This window comes from Bufo gargarizans, chromosome 2 (genome assembly GCF_014858855.1).
Source record: "Bufo gargarizans isolate SCDJY-AF-19 chromosome 2, ASM1485885v1, whole genome shotgun sequence".
NCBI lineage: Eukaryota > Metazoa > Chordata > Amphibia > Anura > Bufonidae > Bufo > Bufo gargarizans.
In genome coordinates, this window is record NC_058081.1 from 595,915,245 (window position 1) to 595,933,757 (window position 18,513).

The 18,513-nt window shown below is 42.2% G+C and overlaps 1 protein-coding gene across 1 annotated transcript in view; it reads right to left on the minus strand.

Annotated features, from left to right (window-relative positions):
- ACAP3 (ArfGAP with coiled-coil, ankyrin repeat and PH domains 3) overlaps positions 1 to 18,513 on the minus strand; it is a 90,728-nt gene that overhangs the window by 4,910 nt on the left and 67,305 nt on the right. Inside the window, exons 17-26 of the mRNA XM_044277553.1 lie at positions 17,828 to 17,897; positions 17,656 to 17,750; positions 16,416 to 16,624; positions 15,347 to 15,445; positions 14,062 to 14,163; positions 10,333 to 10,425; positions 9,953 to 10,173; positions 9,357 to 9,466; positions 9,112 to 9,222; positions 8,951 to 9,012 (exon numbers count right to left, since the gene is read on the minus strand). Of these exons, the coding sequence (XP_044133488.1) occupies positions 8,951 to 9,012; positions 9,112 to 9,222; positions 9,357 to 9,466; positions 9,953 to 10,173; positions 10,333 to 10,425; positions 14,062 to 14,163; positions 15,347 to 15,445; positions 16,416 to 16,624; positions 17,656 to 17,750; positions 17,828 to 17,897 (1,172 nt within the window). The remainder of the gene's footprint in view (positions 1 to 8,950; positions 9,013 to 9,111; positions 9,223 to 9,356; positions 9,467 to 9,952; positions 10,174 to 10,332; positions 10,426 to 14,061; positions 14,164 to 15,346; positions 15,446 to 16,415; positions 16,625 to 17,655; positions 17,751 to 17,827; positions 17,898 to 18,513) is intronic.

The following is an 18,513-nucleotide window of genomic DNA, read 5'->3' on the forward strand; positions in this document are numbered from 1 at the left end:
CCAGGAGGGTTATACTTTAAAGGAGTTAACGAACGTGGAATAATTTTTAGGAAAGGGTTCAAAGTAAGTTACAAAAAAAATAAAATCTCACCAATTCCCCCAGCTCCTGTTCCGATGCTTACCGGGTCCTGACTGCTCTCTGTGTCCTGGTCCCATTGGGATACACAGGAAATGCAAAGAGATTCCTGCTTAGCCATGCATGAGAGCGGCGGGTACCTAGTAGCATTTGAACAAGTGTGGTGGGGGATCGGTGCAGTATTACTTACGGTTTTACTAACCCACTCTGAGCCACTTCTTAAAAATATTCCCCGCTGACCAACTCTTTGAAGCCTACAGTATGTCCATGCAGAAGATTTGCATTAGAGAAGGTTGGACTTTAAAAGGAACAGTAACAGAAACTTTCATTCTGAATATTAGTGCCTGTCTGAGATCACAGACTTGACTAGGGTGATCCTTGCCCTTGTACCTATGAGATATCAGATCATTTTGACTTTATTTCTACTTTAGATGGGTCTGCCTCTATGATATGTCATAGGCTGGTAAACAAGTCATTTCTCTTTAAAGGGGTTTTCAAGGAGTTTAATATTGATGACCTATGCCTAGGATTTGTCATCAATATCAGACTGGTGGGGATTGGACACCCAGTCCCCCTACCGCTCAGCAGCTAGCAGGAGCCAAAGCCACTGGAACTAACACAGTATACGGAGAAGGAAGCACAGAGGCCTACAGAGTCGTACAGTGTGGTAGTTGCCAAGTTGGGTTACTTCTTCTCAGCCTCAATTCAGTGGGAGCAGAGCTGCAGGAACCAGGCATGGCCACTGCACATCGTAAGTTGAAACTAGACTCACTATACAATGCCTCAGACTCAGATCCAAACAATCAACATGGCCATATGGTAAAATACGTGTTTTGGTGCCTACTAGCTCCTCTGTGGTACTGCATGTTCTGCACCGCCTCCTGTGCCCCCGAAGAAGCTTCTGCCCTTACCATAGAAGGTGATTGACATTTTCCAGCATCTACTCCTGAATGTTATATGTAAGGTAAGGCTTTATCTTCGTTATCTACTTCTCTTCCTTAAATCTTTATTTTCTTTTATCTTGGGTTGACATTTTTGGGGCACTGGAACCAATTGCCAGTTGGCATTTATGGACTCCATTAACAATGGTCATCCTAGAACCAATTAATATTGCAACTTGAGAGACCACAGTAAATATTTCTTGAATATGTAAGAAAATTCATCATGGGACAAATATAATAAGGTATTCTAAGTTTATGTCCCTTTTATATTATGTATTAATATTTTACTGGTAGAGGTCTGACCCCTGGAACCCCGCTGAGCAAAAAATGTATTTTACTTAAATGAAAAACAGCTGCATACCCCTGAGCCAAGGACACTTGGCTCTAATGATCTCGGAGTGGGGGCATTAGAAGTTAGATTTCCCATGATCAAATGGATAGGCCATCAATACTTTAAACCCCTTTAAAGCAGAACTACACCCAAACATGATTTTTTATTTTAAAGGGGTTGTCCAGGCTTTTACTATTGATGACCTATCCTCGGGATAGGTCACCAATATCAGATCGGCGGGGGTCCGACACCCGGCACTCCCGCCGATCAGCTGTATGAGACGATGCATACAGTGCGCACATGCTATCTCTCTTCCTGCTCCACGCTAATGTCTATGGCAAAGACCATAGACCGCTGCACGGACAGGAAGAGGGAAGGTAGACGGCACGTGAGCACTGCGTGTGTCGTCTCCTCATACGGCTGATTGGCAGGGGTGCCGGGTGTCAGACCCCCGCCGATCTGATATTGATGACCTATCCTGAGGATAGTTATCAACCTTAAAAGCACGGAGAATCCCTTTAAGAAAATAAAAAAATTCAAAGCAATTTATATGTCAATGATCCCCATTCTCCGCAGCTCTCTTTTCAATGCTTCCCAGGTCCACAATGACCTCCTCTACTTCTTGTTTTGCCTCAACACACAGTTAGTGACTTCTCAGCCAATCAATGGCCACAGCCGTTACCTGCCTCAATCGGTGATTGGCTGAATATTCATTTCCTGGAGGAACCAGGAAGTGTTGGGGGGGGGGGGGGGAATCAATTAGGTGACTTTTTTATGCTATTTTGACTTTAAAAAATAAATTACCACTTGAGTGTAGTTTTGCTATAAAGTGTTTTTTATGCTATTCTGATTGAATGTTAAAGGGAGTCTTTCACCTAAAATGACCATTATACACCCCAAACATGATGATATCCATTACATTCCCCATTTTATAATCTTACCTTTCATATTGCTGTCCGTCGCCTATTCGCTCTTAAAAACACTTTTATTCCATATGCTAATCAGGTTCTGAAGGTGCCCAGGGGCGGCGTTTATGCGGCCGGTGCCCAGGCTCCACGGCGCTGTTCAAATCAAACCCCTCCCCTTTCACCCCTCTGGCCCGCCCTCGGTTCTTCAGATACCATCCTCCAGTCAATGACCAATCCGGCGCCTGCGCACTCCATTACTCACTAGGGCAGAGGCAGCAGAGCGTTTAATGCGCATGCGCCGGCCCGTACATCCCGATATTTTGGCAGTTTACTTCCGCCGGCTAGATCGGGATGTACGGGCCGGCGCATGCGCATTAAACGCTCTGCTGCCTCTGCCCTAGTGAGTAATGGAGTGCGCAGGCGCCGGATTGGTCATTGACTGGAGGATGGTATCTGAAGAACCGAGGGCGGGCCAGAGGGGTGAAAGGGGAGGGGTTTGATTTGAACAGCGCCGTGGAGCCTGGGCACCGGCCGCATAAACGCCGCCCCTGGGCACCTTCAGAACCTGATTAGCATATGGAATAAAAGTGTTTTTAAGAGCGAATAGGCGACGGACAGCAATATGAAAGGTAAGATTATAAAATGGGGAATGTAATGGATATCATCATGTTTGGGGTGTATAATGGTCATTTTAGGTGAAAGACTCCCTTTAATGGGCGGACAACCCCTTTAACCCCCAATATCCATGTCCTACAGGAAACTGGGATATGGGATCAGGTAGGTGATGAAGGGAGACATTCTGGCAAGTGCTATCTTTCTTGACCTTCCATGTTTCACACTGGTTTTGCAGCGTTATAAATTATTTTTTTACTCTGCCAAGGAGCCATTTTTTACTTTTTGTTCAGTGACTCCATTCCGTGGGCAATAATAGGGGTAACTACTGCATAAAAGCATCTGTACAATGTGAGGACCCCAGAAAATATCCTTTAATATATCAATGACATGAGGGCAAGGTCTCATGCACATGACCATGTTCGTTTTGCAGTCCGCAAATGGCGGATCCGCAAAAGATGTATGTTGGCCATGTGTGTTCCGCATTTTGCAAAACTGAACCTCTGGCCCTCTATAGAGCAACAGACAAGAATAGTAGATGTTCTATTTTTTTTTTTTGCGGGCCGCAGAAAGGACCTGCGGACAGAACACGGAGTACTGTCTGCATCTTTTGTGGCCCCACTGAACAGGTCCGCACCAGACCCCAAAAATGTGGCTCAGATGCGGACCCAAACCACGGTCACGTGCCTGAGGCCTAATAGTCTGGCTTCAATAGGTTGAATACAGGCTCGACCCACACAGTGACTGCTTGTATTATATGCAGGAGAACGGTAGAAGAGAAATATCTACAACCAATAGATATGAACAGGAACTAAGGTCTCTGATGCGTTGCATTTTCAACAAAAGTCACTTATTTTTAATAACTAATTGAAAATAACAGTTACAGCCTTCAGACACAATATATATAATATATATATGTATACATATATATACAATTCACATTTTACTTAACATCAACAAGCTTATTTAATAACATGCAAATAGCATATATTGAATGCAACCAACCAGATTTCTGCTTTTATTAATTCACAAAAGAATATTAAAATCCAGTATCTGACCGGCTGCTGCGGGTCCAGGGTTTCTGTGCATTACTTACTCTCCTCAACCATTTAGAAAACAGAACAAGTGTATAGTAACATGAAAACACTGCAAAAGAAAGGCGCTACCACCTCTTGTGGGTGGTCTTTATTATAGGGGCTGCCCCCGAGGAACTATGAGACTTTGCTATTTGCAGCATGTTATTAAATGTGCCTGATATTCAAGGGTGTAAATTTTCCTAAAAATTTAAAGACAGGCGAAAAAAAAAGACCAAAGTAAGGGGAAAAAAAAGATAAGTCACAAAAATTGCAATAAAACATCTATTACCTTATAGAAACATTGCATTTCTGATATATAGCAAATCATTTCCCAAATAAATTCTTTAAAAAGTTAACTTAAAAAAAAAAAATCCAAATGAAATCAATGTAACATCCATCCATATGACACAGACAACACAAAGGTACATGTGACAGAGCTTGTAGAGTCCTTCCTTAGGTCAGGAAACCAGCAAAGTAGTATAGAAGCCTGATGAGTTCCACCCAATTGTGGACTCAAGAGTCTGATACAAAAATTCCCCCCAAATTTTTTAAAAATCAATTAGAACTAAATAGGGGTTTATCATTAAACAATATACTGTATATCCTACAAAATAAAGCAGCTTGGACCTCAGGTAGCAGTATATGACTTGACATTGACCATTCGTCAGTGGACATTATACTGCTCTGTTTGGCATACTGTATATTATAATAAATTATGAAAATAAAAATGTACAAAAAAATCACTTACAAAATTACATTTTCACAAACTACCGGAAGGAGGAAAAGTGCACAAGTATAGTAGTTGTTTTTTTGTTTGTTCTTTACATAAAATGTACAGCGTTGACCAAAAAATATCAACCCCCTTCACTGTGGGGGCTACTTGTGTCTTGGTAGGATGCATTATGGGTTTAAAATGAAGCTCAACCATTAAGTAACACTGGCTATGTAGTCAAGTAATGCAAAATCAACCTTAAGGACCGAGCTAATTATGGAGGCAACATTTTTTGTTTTTTCATCCCACCTTCCAAGAAGCAAGTTTTTGATTTTTCAATCAACATAGCAATTTCCTTTTTGCAGGACACATGGTATTTTTAATGTTTCATATAATATGATGGAAAACCGAAAAAAAAAAATATATAAAAATATTTGTGGGGTGAAATAATAAATGCAATTCCGACACTTCTTTTTCGTTGTTGGGCGACTTAAAAATATCTTAAAAGACACTAACACCCCAATTTGCTAATACATGAAAAGAGATATTATGATATAGTCACGGGAATATTCAGGCTACAGGGGGTGTTTCAATTTACACCCATGTGCACTCAAAGTACTAAGTTGCAGAGGCATGATGAAAATAATAAGATCTGCCAATACAAGCTCACCTGCTTGTTGACAGTCCCAGGTCGCAACAGATGTGAAAAACACAGAAGGGGAAATGTAGTTGCGATATATATATATATATATATATATATATATATATATACATACCTGCTGGATTTGCATTGCTGACTGCTTAAATAGCCAATGGTAATCAGTTTGAAGCTCACTAATTCCTAATTGCAAAGGTATTAGTTAAGGATAGACCTCTAGAAGGAATCCCGAGGAGGGTTCAAAGTACTACATGTTTGGACTTTTAATAAAAGTTAGCACCTATTATTTTTTTAATTTACACAGAGTGAATCTTGCTGGTTGGTAGTAGCTGAAGCCAATAGGCTCTTGTCTGGCAGTGCTGTCTTGGTGTTGGCATACATGTCAAGGAACGTCATGATTCCTCATTTCATTAACTCGAGACGAGACTGAATAGTTGTCCACTCCTCTGCTAAAATAAACCCCATCAACTTAATTCTTTTTTCAGCGGTAGTTTCAATCACCTGGAATTACTTAGGTTATAGGCCTTTGGAGACGTACGGTAATATGGCTGCCATTTCCACATATTGAACAACATATTTGGTGACTGGATAATCAGGGATTTATTGCATGTTCTCTACTGAGCAATAAAATTAGATAAGCAATCATACTAGATGGATTTTTATTTCTGTGCTTTTCTGAGAGGCTGTTAGAGAAGGTCCAGCGTACAAGTATGGCGGACCTAAGGTGCATATACTATATTTATCCAGTGCTTTAATAATAAACCCTTGGGAGGTCAGATGGCTCATACAATGGCTGTAATCAGATGTTCCAAAACTAAAACAGAATTGAAGGGTTATAGAAAATGACTAGATGGAGAAAAAGATATGCAAATTGGCTCTCTTCCTAAAAGGAAAAGAAAGATGAGTCTGGGGAAATAGACGGAGAAGGGTATCTGCCGATGATTTAAGCAGATATGAATGGGCAGGACAAGACCAGGTGAAGATTAATACTCCAATATTTAACAGTCTTCTCTATGTTCCTGATCTCTTCAGAAAATGGAATTGCATAGTGCTAGAGGTGACATGGGAATAAACTTGGAACGCCTATGGTAAATAAGGCTACATTCACACTTGCGCTTTCACTTTCCGCTATTGAGATCAGTCATAGGATCTCAATAGCGGCGGGAAAACGCTTCCGTTTTGTCCCCATTCATTGTCAATGGGGACAAAACTGCACTGAATGAAAAGGAGTGCACCAGAATACATTCCGTTCGGTTTGGTTGCGTCCCCATTGCGGACAGAATAAGGGCTGCAAGCAGCGTTTTTCTGTCCACGATGTGGTGTGGAGCAAGACGGATCCTGACACTAAATGTAAGTCAATGGGGATGGATCTGTTTTCTCTGACACAATAGAAAACTGATCCGACCTTCATTGACTTTCAACGGTGTTCATGATGGATCCGTCTTGTCTATGTTAAAGGCAACACAACCGGATCCGTTCATAAACGGATGCAGATCGTTGTATTATCAGAACGGAAGCGTTTTTGCTGATCAATGACGGATCCAGCAAAAACACTGGTGTGAAAGTAGCCTAATCCTCAACTGGAATCCACGGAGCCTTCTCAGAACTCACCAAATGTACCAGTCCAGTATGAGGGTAGTGCCGCGGTAAGTTGCAAGGTAGGGCATAAATAGAAATATAAGCCTTTATAAATTCATTTAGTGCACTGTATCCCACATGGAGGACCTGACATTCCACTTTTCCATTTTTTACTATGCCCATTATCTTATTACTCCTATAACGTGTTTCCCAAGGTGGCCCTTCTGCTTTTGTGTAGCATGGTTGTCGTGAAAAGCCACTTCCTTCCATGGTCCCCGTGTATGTAAATTCCTTCTGTGAAGTCAAGAAGGCAGGATCTTCCCTGCAGCCAGTCATGATCGCCGCTCCCTTTCCTGCCCTCTTCCTATTGATGGACGTTTCAGACCTGTGTCCACGTCATCTTCACGTGTCTCCTTCTATGGAAACCGGGAAGTCAGACGATATACAGCCAAGCTTCACCTCGTATGTGCCATGGCTGAGACAGTGTGCACATGCGCAAGAATAGGAGACACGGGAAAAATGACGTGGACACAGGTCCAAAAGGGGAAAAGGGCATGGCGAGCATGACTTGCTGCAGGGAAGATCCTTCCTCCTTGACTTCAAAGAGACGGAATTTACCATGAAATAAAGTGGCTTTTCACAACAACCATGCTACATAAATGCAGAAGAAGGGCCACCTCGGGAAACACGTGACAGAATATGGTAATGGCCATAGTAAAAAAAAAAAATGGAACAGCGGGATGTCAGGTTCCCTCTAAGGACACACTACATTTAACCTCTTCACTGCTGGTGCAGGACAACCTGTTACTTTCCACGAGAACCAGATATGATAAGAGAGAGAGGCACACAAGAAGTAGGGGAAAGACAAAGAAACACATTGGAAGTGCTGAAGGAGAAATTGTGCATGGTAAGAGAGACACGTACAAAGCGAAAAATCAATAGAGCGTCAGTAACCCAAGAGGAAAATGCAATGCCAACATGCAGAGAAAAAGCTAATTTCATAAAAATGGGATTGTAGTGGCTTAAGAGATGCCCAGACAAGCATCCATTCATATTTTGTGCTCTAAAAATAAAAAAATAAAATAAAATTTAGGATATATTTTCTTAAGTCTGTCCAGAGCATAAATGTCCAAGCGCACAGCAATGGTCCACAAATGTCACCTGTATTTCTCTCCTTCTTATGTACTCTCTGGCAGTGAAGAAGTTAAGACAAAGCACAGCACATCTAGGCAAGGATCGGGGAAGCCGTAATTCATGTGTAATTAGCACATTAAATAAAAGCACCGAGAAATAGACAACCTTAGAGTAGGAAAAGTGCTTTTTAAGGCGGGTCGCTAAGGATAACCCACGCAGCATTATAGCAAATTGCCCTAAACCCCACCACTCCCCAAGATTGACATCCACACCCCACCGTTCAGTCACTAAAGCGGAAGATGTTATGACAGAGCGGACCCCCTTTAAAATGCATCAGGACAAAACCCCTTAAGCTGGGCAGCTGGTGCAAGCAAGGTCCCTGAATGTAGAAGTACCTTTCACTGACTCAGCTGGGTCCCTTTAACTGTACCCCTAAATAAATAAATAGACAGGCACTAAAGAGGCAGAAGAGCCGCAGGTTCTCCCACTGACTCCGTCGTCTCAGTGTCTGTTCTGATCTTCATAACTTAAAAATCTAAAAGAATCACAGTTTGTAAAAGTGCTAAACCGTACATAAAACATGAATACATCATCTTGCCTTTTGCTCCTGGCAGTGATAGGGACAAAAATAGTAATAACCCTTTAAAAAAAAATAATAATTTTGGTTTAGTTGTGCCCCTGATCCACAAGTGATTCTTCCCTCCCCTGATGCCAGAAGACAATCCCCATGCAGGTTTCCAAAAAAAAAAAGTTGCCAAGAGCAGCTAGTGGAAAAAGTTCAAAAAAAAAAAAAAAAAAAGTAGGGATCAGCTGTGCCCCCTTGAGGGACTTTGCCTGACTAACACTCATCTATATTAAGGCAGATGAATTCCTGGATGCACTTCCTGTACTGCTGTTCTGTTGGACTGTTGCTGGGATATTGACCTGGTTGTCCGAACGGCCCCTCTGCTTCTCTCATCTCTTCGTTCATCCGGGCAAGTCGTAGCCTGCGGCAGTAGAAATGAGAGGGTTTGGGTTCATAGTACAGGAGATGATGTGCAGATAGATAAAGAGATGCCTATGATACAAAGAAAGAGGGAACTCACAAAGTGACGATATCTGCATTAGCGGCCTGCACGGATATACTGAGAGGATCCTGACCATCGTCATCCACGGCGTGTTGATTGGCCCCTCGTTTCAAGAACAAACAAACCTGACTGAAAATAGAGATTTTTTTTTAAAACAATAAAAAAAAGCAAAAACAGAGACACCAAAACCGTTCTAACCTGCACAAAAGAGCCTGAAATCCATATGGCCATTTGTATTATTTGGTTCCAAACCTTATACTTACCCAGTGTGCCCCAGATACGTTGCGTGATGTATAGGTGCTCGTCCTCTCATATCAGTCTGGTTTACATCTGCCCCATTCTGCAGCAGGAACTCACAAGCTATCAGTGAGCCCTATAGGTAAAAGAGAAACTCTAAGTCAGTTACAGGTCAGGACAAACAATGAAAAACATGAAATTCAACAAAAGTCTTAAATTCCAAAACACCAATAATACAAGGAATAATGTATCTCTTCCTATAAGTTATAAGAACAGTAAAGGTCACTGTGGACTATAAAAGCGTGAAGCCACAGGCCAACCTTAGCTGCAGAACCTCTTTTTGAAGAGTATTGTGTTGTCCTATCGAAATGTGAAATCTTTGTGCAGTTTTCCTTTTTGACATGAAAGGGTTGGTTTAGATACGTCGGAGTCCATTCCCATTATCAGCTGTTATCACCAGTGGAAGATTATAGCTAGTGTTCAGGATCAATGGGCTATCTGTATGATCAGCCAGGTCCTCCAGAGGGAGATCCACTCTTTACAGATCGGCAATGGATAATGGGAGGCGTAATGGTACATAAAGATGGCATCAAATTTACATATTCAAAGCGTAAATTCATACCCCGATTACAGCCTGAATCAGAGGCGTCTTGCTCTCATCCTCATCGTTCACCCAGTTGACATTAGCCCCATTGGCAAGTGCTTCAGCCATGATAGGCAGGTTTCTTGCCCGGGATGCTTTGTACATCAGCAGTCCAGGGTGAAGCTCTCGCAGGTCCTCTGGGTCGGAAGGCTCCTGTTCTGTCTCTGCTTCTCCACTGGACTCTTCTGACACTTCACACTCTGGAGCCACATGAAGAAACAGAAATCACATTTGACTTGATAACCCGTTACTCTGGTGGGAGCGACACTATCTGACCATGTATTACTCCTAGGTCTTCCCAAGCAAAGAAGATGCTGGTATAACTTTAAACTGGTCATAAAAGTTAAAAACCTGCTCACCTTCTTCTGTAACACTGTCAACCACTGAGCCAAACACTAGGACATCATTGCTTCCATCTGTGCTGCCCCCCAGACCGCTGTCGCTGCTCAGACCTGCGGGGCCAACAGAAGGAAAACCCCAAAAATGTTAAAATCAAGCAGAGAACATGACAACTATAAGAAAAAAGGGTAATGATATTCTAACTGGACGAGGAGCTGATCATATAACCAATTTCACAGACCCTAGAGGTATTCTCATCTGAAACATTTATGGCAGGGATGGCCAACTTGCGGCTCTTCAGCTGTTGTAAAACTACAACTGCCACCATGCCCTGCTGTAGGCTGACTAGCTGTAGACAGTCTGGGCATACTGGGGGTTGTAGTTTTGCAACAGCTGGTAGAGAAGCAGGTTGGCCATCCCTGATTTATGGCATATCTACAGTACAGTCTTTAGGTCTGGAGGAAAGATAATTAAGCTAACAAATGATGTTGTATAATTGGTCTGGAGAGGGTTAAACTTGATGGACCTGTGCCTTTGTTCAATCTGTTTAACTATGTAAGGCTAGTTTCACACTAGTGGCAAGAAACTCCGGCAGGCTGTTCCGGCGGGTGAACAGCCTATTGGATCTGTGCTGCTGCTAGTGCATGCATGCCCCCGGACTACAGCTCCGGCCCCATTGACTATAATAGGGGCGGTCCGGAGTTCCGGCGGCAGCACGGCAAACATGCCGAGAGTCGGCCGGAATAAAAGTACGACATGTCGTACTTTTATTCCGGCCACCTCTCGGCATGTTTGCCATGCTGTCGCTAGGGGCACACGTGCACTAGCGGCAGCACGGATCCGACAGGCTGTTTACCCGCCGGAACAGCCTGCCGGAGTTCCTTGCCGCTAGTGTACCCTAACTAGGATATGGCACAAATCTCTGATAGATGCAGGTACCACCTCTGGGACCTAGACCAGACTATAGAATGGAGCCCCCTATCCTGTCCCGCTTAGGCTCTGTTTACGTCAAGTTTTTGTCCCACATTTATCAGATGCATCTGGAAAAAAGGATGCAAAAGGTTAACATACTATGATTTTCCACCCTACAGTAAACGGGTGCAGTTCTTTTTTTTTTTTTTTACAATGAAGCCCTATGGAGATGGATGCCAATGTATGGCAACCGTCAGAAGCATCTATTTAATGTACATGTCATATGTATATATTAAACGTGGGACAAAAGTCTAAGGTGAACACAATCTTAAATGTGGTGGCCAGAGGTGGTAGGAATGACAGAAACAGCTAAGCATGTGCCACACTGTGTCCGTAATGACCATTCTTTTTGAATGGCAGCTACAGACATAGCATAGCAAAGCCCACTCAGCTGTTTCCACAGTCCCCTTCTAGAGATAGGTGTGGGTCCTAGACATGGGACCTGCATTTGTCAGACATTTATGGCATCTTCTGTAGATAAGCCATAGGTCTCTGAAATGGGCACCAGTCCATAGAAAGGATGTTTGGAACTGGAAAAAGTACACAGGAGAGCGACTAAACGGATAAGGGGCATGGAGGGTCTTAGTTATTGGGGAAAGATTGAAAGAATTACATTTATTTAGTCTTGAGAAGAGACATCTAAGGAGGGACATGAATAACCTATACAAGTATATAAATGGGCCATACAAACAATATGGTGAAAAGCTGTTCCATGTAAAATGCCCTCAAAAGGGGGCACTGCCCTTTACTCTCCAGAAGCGTCAAGGCTTCTTTACTGTAAGAACTGTGAAGCTGTGGAATAGACTTCCTCAGGACGTGGTCACAGCAGGAACAGTGGACAGTTTTAAAAAGGGTTTAGATAAATTATTAAAAGTAAATTACATTAATGCTTTTGAAAACGTGTAGAAATCTGAGTCTCCCTTCCTTCTGGGATTCATGTCCCTACCTATCCCTTGGTTGAACTTGATGGACTTATGCCTTTTTTCAACTGTATTAACTATGTAACCGCTTTAATAGAAAACCACTCAAAAATCCATGTTGATTTGGCTATGGCTACATCCCACAACTCCCCCAACATCAGCTAAGAGTGCCTGGTGTTCCTTTTTTTTAGGTAGCTAAAATACAACAAATCTGTTTCTTGGTTCTAACAGTCGGGGTGCCCCATACACAAAGTTTGCTAAGTCAGTAGGATCTGATGATAACTATGTGATGTGTATGGTCAGATATAACTAAATGCAGAGATATTGCACTTTACAGAAGAAATACGTGACCAAGGAACATCATCCCATGAAGGCACAGCATGTTGTTGCTATAGGGGCTCCTGGAGAGAGGAGGACCTTGTCCAGATTAGGCCTATCCCCTCTGCTACTGGTGGGTGACCACCTCTGTAGGCCTCTCCAAATAAACTGCATACTTAGGCCTTATGCACACAACCATATGTATTTTGCAGCCTGCAAAAAAAAAATACGGATGTGCAAAAAAATACGGATGATGTCCGTGTGCATTCTGTATTTTGTGGAATGGAACAGCTGGCCCTTCATAGAACAGTACTATCCTTGTCCGTAATGCGGACAATAATAGGCCATGTTCTATTTTTTTGCGGAATGGAAATACGGAAACGGAATGCAGACGGAGTAACTTTAGTTTTTTTTTCAGCAGACCCATTAAAATGAATGGCTCCGTATACGGTCCGCAAAAAAAACAAACAGAAAAAACGGACACGGAAAGAAAATACGTTCGTGTGCATGAGGCCTTAGCAAGCAAGATGGTGAGGAATTGGCCCACGGGTCATTGAAATGATGTAAAGGGGTAAACAAACACCTGGCCCTTCAGCCAGAAGTGGAAAGAGCTGGCACTATAATGGGGACTCACTTTGCTATGGCTGTCCCTTTCTTCTATCGCTGTCTGTGACCATACTGACATTAAAATTACTCTACAGAGAACAAACTTTATGACAATTTTTGTTTAAAGGGAATCTATCGCCACAATCTTGGACTACTATTGGCAGTAATACATGAGTGGTACTAAAGACAAGGAGTCCAGATCTTAATTTTTTTATTTCCTACTGTCAGCACTCAAGCCTGCGCTGACATACACAGTCCAGACTGCTGTGCGGTGATAACATAATGGAGAGGACTCCTGTGCGCATGCGCAGTGGTTTTAACAATGTATTTCAGTGCAGCTTTGAGAGCCGACAGTGGGTGGATGGGTACGGTAGTAGGCAATTAAAGAATTGCGATCTGGACTCCTTATCTGCAGTATTACTCATGTATTACTGCAGATAATAGTCCAATACCCTGGTGACAGATTCCCTTCAAGGGTTAGTGCATACAACGTTTATGCCTCTGCTGGGCTATACATTTCTATACCTGCAAACAGTATACAAACCTATACCACGACGTATCCATTCACTTTCATGAGGCAAATGGAGTCCTAAGGACTAATCTCAGTTTTATCTGCTTTCCTGGACAGAATAGCAGAGAGCCCAGCGGAAGGCTAAACATGGTGTGAACCAACCTCAAGTCATCAAGTTGCTATAGGTGCAAAATAACAATTGCTCCAATAAAGAATTGCACAGTTCCATGTTTGTTGGTCAAGACTGAAATGCTGTAGTGAGAACTCAGCTGCTCTAAAGAGTCCATACACAAGGGCATATTTAAATGGCCGACCAGATTACATTTGTCTACAATGGACCCTCTTTTTCTGCAATGCAAAACCATAGCTATAATATCTCTTGTATAGGTAAATGCATGTCTTTCTCTTGCCGCCGACCTTACCTCCATCCGGGAGGAACGGCATAGCGCTCCCACCGGGCTCAGCGCCACTGCCAGTCCATGGAGCAGCTGGCAGGGGGTGCTGCGCAGGAAGCTGGTTGGCACCTAAGAGGAAGGTGAGGGCATAATCAATTTAGTAAAACAATCTATTGCCTGTGTAATTTACTAGCATGATGATGGAACTACTCATGCAATCACTAATGAGGTGAAATATTTGGATTTAAGTACTACTTAAAGGGGTATTCCCATCTCTGACATTAATGGCATATCGCTAGGATATACCATCCATGACACACAGGTACAGGTCCTACCTATGAGACTACTCCTATCTCCAAAAGGGGTCCCCGAAGTGAAGAAGAGAACACTGAGCATGCGGTGCGTGCCCTCCATTCAGTGCTATGGGTGTTCCAAAAACAGCCAAGGCTCGGCTATTTTCAGAAGACCCATACTGGTGAATGGACAGCGCATGCACACTGTCCTCTACATTAGTTGCTATGGGACTGCTGGAAATATCTGGGCCAGCTATTTTCGGAACTCCAATAGGGAAGATCAGAGGGCAGCCACTCATGTGAGGTGCGCTCTCCATTCACCTCTATGGGGCTTCCGAAATTTTTTGAAACTCCCATAACAGTGGAGAGCACTCCGTGCATGCATGTTGTGCCCTCCTTCACTTCAGGGGTCCTGTTCTGGACATAGCACCAGGTCCCAGATGTGGGAACTGCACCTATCCGACATTGATGGTATATCCTAGCAATATGCCATCAATGTGTGAGATAGGTCTAACCCTTTAAATAATTTTTTATTTATTTTTAATAAAAGCAGATTCTATAGAGTATAGTACATGATCATATACTGGGATCAAATAACGTGGGAAAATAATACATGAGAAATTTACTTCAAAGACGCTAGCGCCTTTTGCATGCTACATATAGGGGATCATGTATAAAAACTGTTGCCCATAGCAATGGAAAAGTAAGGCTCAGGACATAAGGTAAGTTAGCATCTGACTGTGCAGTGCCGGAGCAAGTGCCAAGGTGGCATCTATAGCAACTGAATGACACTAGAAAACATTTATTATTTTCCATAGATGGTGGTATGGGAAGATTTATAATATGTGTGGGGGTAAAATCTCTCCTTAGCTACAAGATGGACGAGTTCCATAAAATTCCTAAACCCCATGGATTTACAGCCATAATTTCCGTACGTACCAGAGAGATTTTACTCAGGACACATATTCAGTCATGGAGATGAATTTAGCAGATGGTGAAGTATAACAGTGCATACTTACTACGTGGACCAGAGCCGGTGTCAAAGTAAGAGAAGAGCGAATCCAATTCATCTGGGCAAAACAAAGAGTCTCGACGGAATTTACGCTCCAATTTTGCAGCTGTAAAGACAAAACAAGTAAGAGGGTGAATGTGCAGTATCAATGGGGTAAAGAAGACACTTAGGACCCGCTGTCCATTTTTCATCGAGGTACACATTGCTGACATGTACACATGCAGGTAGATCACCAATGGCCAGTCAGAGTTAGATCTGTGATGGTGGACACTGATTAGAATGAGAAATCCCCATGCGTGAGCACTGGCAGCACCTCTCCAATAAAGTCAGTGAGAGGTAAAAGTCTATGAACCAAATTTGGAAATGGCCATCATTAAAAATCTCATGTCTACAGCTTCTATATATACTTGTGTGTCTCCATGGCAACAGACTACAAACAAACCCTGTGCAGTCATACTCCCTTATTTCTCCTACTGCTTCTGGAAGGCACAAAAAACACAAAGAATAGAGATACCACACAATGTATTCAAATTACCAAAAACAACGGGGACATTTATGAATAACCTTTGCTCTGCAATCTGCGACAGATATATACGCCAGAAAACTGGTCTATATCTGATAGTAAATGACCCCCTATGTGTTTTGATAATTTGAATAGATTGTGTGGTGTCGCTATTCTTGCTGTTTTTTCTTTTGTGGCATACATACAACGCCACGTTGTGGTATTGAGCCTAGCGTGTAGAGTTCTTCTGAAAGGCAGTATGACTGCAGTATCAGACTACTATTTTGTGGTCTGTTACCGGGGAAGCACATTAAAGAAGCTGTAAACAAAATGGTATTTTGGAGCAAAAAAAATTAATAAAAAAGGATAAAAATCCATAAATGAAAACGCTCATGTATTTGAACAAAGGGACGCAGATTTTGTTGCAGAATATGCACCATTCCGGACAAAATTGGAGGGGGCTGATCCGCTCACTTGCCTAAATTTTTTTTACCTTTGTTATATCTCTTTATGACACTTTAGGATATTTTGGAACATGTCAGAGAAGGTACAAGGTAATGACTGAGGGGCTCACCTGAGGAGAGCATGGCTGGAGATGTGTTTCCACCTTCATGCCTGTACCTCCTCCGTGCAGATGGAGCTTTTATGGAGCTGTTACTTCGCTGACATTTTTTCACGCTCCACCTCTGTGATTTCCGCCCGTTTTGTACATCCACGCTTCCCAGCCTCTTCAAGAACTTCTTCTCCACATACTTTGCTTTTATCCAGGCCTCTTTGTCCTGTCTAAAATGACACAACTCTTTGGTCAGTAAAGACAAAAGTACAACATTCCCTTAATCTGGAATAAAAACGGGATCACATAGAGAGGTGCCGGATTATTGTGTATCACAGCACAGTAAATAACAAAAATATTCTAATATAATATCACACTAAAATTCTGTAAATGAAAGGATGGGCAATAAGTTGGGGCCTTATAAATTCCTTTATTTCTTCAGTAATATGGTCCAAAATCTGCTGCTATGTTCCAATTTTGTGGTTTCACACATAGCTTTTATGACATTTTTGTGGTATTTTGTGTTTTTTTCAAATGCAAGAACTCCGGCTCCAGATGTCGGCTGGAATTCTATGGGAATGATTAAACACAGTACAATCATACGTTGTTGTTTTTTGTGTAGCATTTTGTTCACTTGCATTTTTGCATTGTCTTTTATAATTAAATGGTGTTTTTGAAATAGAATAGCAGGCTCTAGGTCATTTTATGCCTCCTTTTCTGCCATTTTTGTCTTACAGACTTCTATAGGTGTTTTAGCCCTAAAAAAAAAAGCAAGAGGCAATAGAGGTAGTGTTTTTATGGGTATTTTACATGTTTTAGTTTTGAAGTGACAACAGAAGGGGGTATAGAGTTTTTCTGTAGAAAAACATATGACTTGCAAAAAAAAATAAGCCACAGAAATGGCTGTTCTAAAACACATTTTATTTGTTAAAAACGCCACAAAAATGGTACTGAAATGCACACAAAGTGCTCATTTTTTTTTTGTATGAAAAAAATACAAAAAACAAAAAATGTAGTGTGTCCTGTTAGTATGGCTATTTCTATTTCTTTTCAGGTGCTGAAAAACGTCATGCCGTACATCCACCAGAAACCGCTGCCATACAATATAATGTCGGAGTCTGCATACACTTTTATACAATTTTACGTAAAGGCCCCTATCCACATGACAATGCAATCTCAGAAACAGTGAGCGCCACCTAGTGACCAACAGAGTTCCTCACACAAATAAATGAATTAGCGCACGCTTATTGTACACACATACCGAGAACTTCCTGGCGTTGGCTTTTTCAAACCTAGCTGTTCACACTTTGCCTCGTAGATCTGGTTTATTGTGCTATTTCCCAGCTCACACATCAACTAGTGATAGAGAGAGAGAGACGTTGTGTTAAAACTCAATGAATTTACCAACAGTGGTCAGTACAATGCTGACTTACCTTAAGCAGCTCTGGCTCCCAGGAATCCAATGTAAGGGAGCGGACTTTAGAACAATGCACTCCAAGACTCCTTCAAGACATAAGGAAACATGTCCGAGTGTTATTGCTCCACAGGACCATTCATGAGGAACATGTAGAAGAAGTGATTCTGGCCTGAGGACATTGTATGTACAATAAAGAATAATATTCTATGCAGACACCTGACCCACCAGCCCTAACGTGCTGGTCGCACAGCTTGATGGGGACCGCAGCTAATGAGGCCCGGCCAGCTCAGTCTTAGGCCTCGTCCACATTTCCGTTTTTCACTGAATGTGTCTGTTCACGTTTCGTTTTTGTTTTTTTTACTGACTGTGGGTCAGTAAAAAAAAATTCCAGCGGCATGCACTACTTTGTGATGCGGACCAAGCACGTCCATTGAAGTCTAAGGGTCAGTGAAAATCACGGACACAACAAGTATGGCATCCGTGGTGCGTCCGTTTTTCACTGAAGACTAATATGAGATTCTTTGGAAATTCATTTTCAGCTGAGCAAAGTCAGTGAATTACGGATGACACACGGAAAAAAACATGACTAATCAAGGATTCATCATGCTTTTTTTTTTTCATGGACAGGTCACTGACACGGAAATGTGGACGAGGCCTTAGAGAATTTCTCCTGCTTGATTCCACCTCTCATCATCTACCAAA